The sequence below is a fragment of the Cannabis sativa genome, chromosome 5 (genome assembly GCF_029168945.1).
Source record: "Cannabis sativa cultivar Pink pepper isolate KNU-18-1 chromosome 5, ASM2916894v1, whole genome shotgun sequence".
NCBI classification, from domain to species: domain Eukaryota; kingdom Viridiplantae; phylum Streptophyta; class Magnoliopsida; order Rosales; family Cannabaceae; genus Cannabis; species Cannabis sativa.
The window spans coordinates 26,522,779-26,529,799 of NC_083605.1; the positions used below are offsets into that span (position 1 = coordinate 26,522,779).

Below are 7,021 nucleotides of genomic sequence, written 5' to 3' on the forward strand. Positions count from 1 at the left end.
GCAACAAACCCAACAGCCATTGTTTCCATTGGAAAGGAAAACCTGCCACCCACCAGCACCTTTAAGAGACAAAATGATTCACTTTCTATGAGGAAATTTTTGAAGCGATGTCGTAACACCCAAGGAGCATCATCATCTCCCTTGTCACGAGACGATGATCCTGAGATTTTAGTTTCTGCTACTGAGGATTCTAATTTCTCCAATGACTCGGCTGCGGAGGTTGCATGGCAACCCCGCAACTCATCATGAAAATTATAAGCTAGAATGCACGGGGTTTGGGGAACTCGAGTGCGTTCAGACACTTGCGATTGCTTGTCCAACAACAATCTACCCATATTTTGTTTCTTATGGAAACAAAACTGCCTGACAATTCTGTTTCTCGTGTGCGGCAATCTCTTCGCTTTCCGAATGGTTTGGAATCTCCTCGCTCTGGGTTAAGTGGTGGACTCTTGTTACTATGGAAGGATGAAGTAGAGATTTCTTTGTTACACATGGGTTCCACTTTTTTTGACTGCTACATGACGATAGAAAATAGCCTCACGGTTCATTTAACTTGTTTCTATGGTGCCCCAGAAGTTTACAATAGACAAGCTTCTTGGACTTTATTGGAAAGACTTGCGGATGTTGCTCCTCATCTCCCTTGGTTTGTTATTGGTGACTTCCATGAAATTCTTTCGAATAGTAATAAATCTGGTGGTGCTCTTAGATCTGAATCCCAAATGGATGCGTTCCGCAAAGCAATTGACAAAGGCTGTCTTTCTGAAACTCCCGTTGATGGTGATCCCTTTACTTGGGCAGAATCGGGCAACAACTAACACTCTTAAGGAGCGTCTAGATTTGTGCTTTATCAACAACCATTGGGATTCTTTCTTTGAGAGCCCTCAAGTGCATCATCTTGACTATTTCCAATCGAACCATCGTGCCATTAGTGCCACCATCAGCCTCCTGTCCACTCAAACCACCAGCAAAAAAAGGAAAAGTCGCTTCAGGTATGAGAAGTTATGGCTGTCTGATCGTGACAGCAAGAGTATAATTGCTGAAAATTGGTTACAACACGATAGCAATGACCCTATTGCTGTTGTCATCTCTAATTTAAACACTTGTGCTGGTAAACTCCAACTTTGGCATGACCATAAATATGGAAAGATGAAGAAGAACATTAAAGAATGTCAATCTAGAGTTGAACAGCTCAATAATTCCTTCAACCAAAGCAGCAGCCATTTTGATGAATTAAAGAATGTTGAATCCATCCTTGATGAGTTGTTGGAACAAGAGGAGGTGTACTGGCAACAACAATCTCGTGTTGATTGGCTTGCTTGTGGAGATTAAAACACTAATTTTTTCCACAAAAAAGCAAGTGCAAGACGAACCAACAATCACATAAAATTTCTCTACAACAGTGTTGGCGGCAAGGCTTTTTCCACTACAGACATATCAGCTATTGTTCAAGATTTTTATGCTGATCTTTTCACGGCTGGTGACCTTGATGAGTGTGCCCTTGCTCATACACTTGATTGTATTCCCACCTTGGTTACAAATGCTCACAATGATGCTCTCCTTGCTCCATTCACAACAGCCGAAGTTGATAGTGCTCTAAAATCTATGAGTTCGGATAAAAGCCCGGGAATTGACGGAATGTCGTTCATGTTTTACCAACAACATTGGTCAATTGTTGGAGACCTTGTATCACGTGTCGTACTTAACATACTCAATCATGGTGCTGACCCCACAAGCTTCAATCACACTCTGATCACACTCATTCCCAAAATCAAGAAGCCTCATCACATGAAGGACTTTCGGCCTATTAGTCTCTGCAATGTCATTTCCAAATTGGTAACCAAAATGATTGTCGCGCGATTCAAAGAAGTTCTTCCTTTGGTTATTTCTGAAATGCAAAGCGCATTCTTGGCTAATAGATTGATCACTGACAACATCCTAGTGGCTTTTGAACTGGTGCATGCGATAAAAAACAAGACTGCTGGGAGACATGGCATTGCTTCTCTTAAACTGGACATGAGTAAAGCTTTTGATAGAGTTGAATGGAAATTCATTGAAGAAGTCATGAAAAAAATGGGTTTTGCTCCTAGTTGGGTCAAGATTATCATGAGTTGCCTCACTACAAATAGATTCTCCTTCCTGGTTAATGGTGAAGTCACGAGTTCTTTGACACCAACAAGAGGTTTGCGCCAAGGCTGCCCTTTATCTCCTAACCTGTTTTTGATATGTGATGAACGTTTATCAAGATTGTGGCAACATGAGCAAGATCTGGGCAATATACATGGTTTTAAACTCACCAGACGAGCTCCCATGATTTCACACTTGCTCTTCGCTGATGATAGCCTCCTTTTTTATCAAGCTGATGAAAGCTCCTGTCTAGCTATAAAGCGGGTTTTGGACACTTATCATCGAGCATCCGGCCAATTAATCAATCGAGACAAATCTGTTATGTCCTTCTCCCCCAACACCACCTTGGCTGCTCAAATTTTCTTTCATCGACACCTCTCAATGCCAATCAGCGAGTGTCATGAACGATACCTAGGACTACCATCTTACTCAGGGAGAGATAAAAATGAACTCTTTAGCAACATTAAGGAGCGGATTTGGAAACTCATGCAATCTTGGAATGAAAAACTCTTCTCTGCTGGTGGCCGTGAAGTTCTTTTGAAAGCGGTAGTTCAATCAATCCCAACATATGCTATGAGTTGTTTTCGTTTGCTTGTTTACTTTCGCAATCAACTTGAGAGCATGATGTCCAACTTCTGGTGGGGAATGAATGAAAATGGCTCCAAAATTCACTGGCGATCTTGGAATTTACTATGCAAAACTAAAGGAGAAGGTGGAATGGGCTTTCGATCCTTCATACAATTTAATCAAGCTCTTCTAGCCAAACAAGCTTCGCAGCTCATTGACAATCCAACCTCACTCCTTGCTACACTTCTCAAAAGCAAGTATTTTCCTAACAACTCCTTCTTAGAGGCGAGTATGGGCCATTCTCCTTCCCTCACATGGCAAGGGATTCGCTGGGGTCGTGAGCTGTTGGTTCATGGTTTAAGGTGGAAAATTGGCGAAGGTAGATCAATTAGAAGTGGTTTTGATCCGTGGATTCCTGGACATACAACTTTTTTGCCTATGACATACTCTGGTCCTTCCAATGGTGTGGTAGCGAATCTTATTACTGATGAAAGACAATGGAACACTCCCTTGCTACAACAATACTTTAGTCCTATTGATGTAGAAAAGATTCTCACATTACCGTTGAGTTACTTTCCCACTACAGATAAACTCATATGGCACCATCACTCTTCGGGAAACTTCACGGTCCAAAGTGCTTACCACCTTGCCACTTCATTAGAGGATGAAGACCTTAGTTCCCCTTCTAGTCCAGCAGTTGCTTGGTGGAAGCTATTTTGGTCTCTTCAAGTCCCTCAGAAGGTGAAGATCTTTGCTTGGCGTGCTATACATGATGCTCTGCCCGTTGCTACCTCGCTTGTTCGACGAAAGATCATCACGGATTCCACTTGCTCCATTTGCAAACAGGCATGGGAATCAACGGGGCATGCTCTTTTCAGTTGTAAGTATGCCAAGGCTGTTTGGAGATCTTTGAATTTGAGTTTTAACTGGTGTGCTGCTACAAACATGAAAAATAGAGATTATGTGACATATTTATCCTCCATTTACAATAAAGTTGAAATGGAACAACTCCTTTGTACAATGTGGGCGATATGGACTGAGCGAAACAACGTCATCCATGGGAAGAATGCACGGCGTGCGAAGAACTTGGCTGTCTTTGCCACGGATTTTCTTCAGAACTTTAGAGCAGCCCAACACAATGCTGCTTGTGTTAGTTCAGGCTCTGCAACAGCCACACCAGCAACCTCTCACCAACAGCAATCTCACACTCGGCCACCTGCTTCTATTCCCTGGCGTCCACCAGCGGCTTGCGCATTTAAACTCAACACAGATGCTGCTGTTGACGTTTCTTCACACATTACAGGTATAGGTGTAATCCTAAGAGACGCAAATGGACATGTTAAAGCTTGCGCACTTATGGTTGTCAATGCTTTGAAAGCTCCCTTCAATTCAAATTTAGAGTTTTCAGATTTAATTATTGATGTTCTTAGTCTTTTATCTTTTTTCCCAAATGTAAATGTTTCTCATGTCAATCGTGTTGCCGATTCGGCAGCGCATGGACTTGCTAAATTTGCATTAGGGGTAGATGAGACTTGTACTTGGTTGGAGATTATTCCTCCACCTATATACTCTATTATTGTAAACGAATCGTTGTTTGTTTAATAATAATAAAGTATTTTCCCTCAAAAAAAAAAAAACCACCTACACTTTGAAAAATAATTAAATTTATGGTTATAGTTTAAAATATTCTTCATTTTATTTTTATAATTTAAAAAATAGTTAGTTAACATAAAAAAAAAATCTAATTACATTTAAATTAATAATCTCGAGATATTTTTATTTATATTTATTGTAATTTTTCTGAACCAATAAAAAAGATAAAGTAATTTGGAGATTTTAATAAGTATTTCTTATATATATATATATATACTAGATTGAAGTTATGTGCATTGCACGTATATTTAGTTTATTTTTATAACATATTATATTTTTTATTTGTTTTAGATTTGCTCATTCTAATTTTGATGTAATTATATTCAAACGTCTTTCCCTTTGTATAAGGGACACTACTTTTGTAACTAAAGCAAATAAAAAATATCTAATCATAAAATAGAAAATTAAAAAAGTAAAGAGAGTGTAGGATCATTTTTACCAAAAATGATAATAGAGGAGTTTTGAATTCATTAGCAATATAAAATACATTCAACGGGATAATTATATCAAAACTTGCAAAGTATATAACTAAAATATAATAGAAAATCAACCAAACTAATGAAAACTAAACATGGTGATTGAGAAATGGTAATTATTGCATTAAGAATTAATAATACACTTACCTAAAAACTAAACATGGTGATTGAGCTATATAAAGAATTTAGATGAACAATAAATACACATAAAATTATGAAAGACTTTTTTTTTTTTTTTTGAAAACCTGAATTTTACTACAAAAGAACAAAAGTACAAAAGGTTCAAGCTAAAATAGAAGGTAGAGAACCATTCCATATAAGCTCATTGTTTAACCCCTAAACTTATGGAAGACTTATTATGAAGAAAAACATGACAAGTTGTTGACTTATATATCAGCCAAATTAATGAAAACTAAATATGGTAATTAAGAAATGGTAAATTTTTTTTGTAGTGCTATAAGATACCCCAATATCGTTGTAGTGCTAGAAGAACTAAAGCACTAAATGTTAGCCCAAGATATGTTTCCAAGAGGGGGGTGAATTGGAAATTTATACTAATTTCGGTAAATCAAAACTTTTAACACAAAATTAAGCAATTAGCCACTTAATCAAATAAAAGCAAGTAATACGGCAAGCAATATATTATGACAAATAATCAAACTTGTAAAATAAATAGTTTAAGGATTAGAAGATGCAAACTCTCGATTTTTACAAGGTTCGGTAGAACTATGCCACCTACGTCCTTGGTCTTCAAAGTTATGGACCTAGCTTTCAGTTCCAATATCGAGCCAAGTTAACGGGCTTGACCAGCCCTTACAACCGGGGAATTTTTCACCAAGGTTTTTCCCAAACCTCTCACAATAGTTTTCTTCCAAGGACTATCAACCTCGCCGGATTGTTGAAGTGCCAATCTCACTTTTCTTGGGTTGTTTACAAAATCGGTGTCAACCTCACCTACAACCGAGTTGTTTTTCTACCGGTGCCAACCTCACCTCTCAATACAATGAATATGTAATTTTGAAATACAAAGCAAACTCTCTCTAATAAGATGGAAAACAAAGTAAAATCCTAGAGAGAATTGCAAGCACACTAGAGAAGATAAGAACAAGTTTGGCTCAAGTGTGTGTGGTTGGTGTGTTTATGAAAAGTTGATAATTCTTTAGTTTAGAACACTTAGAATGATATTATATGATGAATAGAAGCTCAACCAACCTACATTTTTGAGTGAAAAAACGAGTTTATATAGTGTAGGAATGAAAACTAGCCGTTTATAGCCGTTAGCACATTTTTCGAGGCCACTTCAGTCGTGATCCGGAATTCCGGATTGGTTACAACCGGAATTCCGGTTGGCAACCGGAATTCCGGATGGGAACCGGAATTCCAGATGCAAAAGGTTCATTTTTTTCGAACTAAAACGTGCATAACTTTTTACTCGTTTATCCGATTTCAAAAATTCCAGTTGCGTTCTCTTAGTTAAATTATATGTGATCTTAAAAATCAATTTAGAAAATTTAGATATCATTTTTTGTGAAATAACTTGTCGCACAAGTTAGTGAGCCAAACTTTTGAAATTATAAATCCTAGTGTACTATGCAAATCACTTTAACAAGACTAAAGCAAATTTATACCATTTTATTTTGAGTAGTCTTGATGTAGATGAGCCTCTTAGCTTGATTTGCATGTTTTTGATCCCATGTTGAATTTTCCCGAGAGTTGACTTTTGACTTTTGACTTTTGACTTTTGACTTTGACTTTCAGGTTGACTTTTGACTTTGAGCTTTTTGAAGACCTTTTTTGTATAGGGTCTTGACTTGTTGATCCCTTGATGAATCTTTTGCTCTTATGAAATATGAAGTAGTTTATATACTTGTTGAATCTACTTCTTTGATTATGTTTGACTTTACTGAGCAAATATAGATACTCTGTGAACTTGCTTGCAAAATAATCAAGAAAAGATTAGTAACAAATAATAATCAAATATTTGTTTATCATCAAAATAAATGAGTGAATGACTTTTGGTCAACATTCTCCCCCTTTTTGATGATATCAAAATATTTGATTATTTTAACGGAAAGAAAAAGTAAATTGAAACATGTTGAGTTTAGCTCCCCTTTAATGTATGCATATGTTGTTTATACCGTTTTACCTTTGCATATTTAATGTTACCCTTTCTTAACATGACAAAGCTCCCCCTTAATCAT

At 37.2% G+C, this 7,021-nt stretch overlaps 1 protein-coding gene across 1 annotated transcript; it reads left to right on the plus strand.

Moving 5' to 3' along the window:
- The first annotated feature begins 347 nt into the window (after window positions 1–347).
- Window positions 348–4,293, plus strand: LOC133038243 (uncharacterized). The gene is made up of 3 exons (XM_061116333.1): window positions 348–654; window positions 707–1,318; window positions 1,430–4,293. Exons 1-3 carry the CDS (start codon window positions 348–350, stop codon window positions 4,291–4,293), a joined length of 3,783 nt encoding a protein of 1,260 aa, XP_060972316.1.
- The last annotated feature ends 2,728 nt before the right edge of the window (window positions 4,294–7,021 follow it).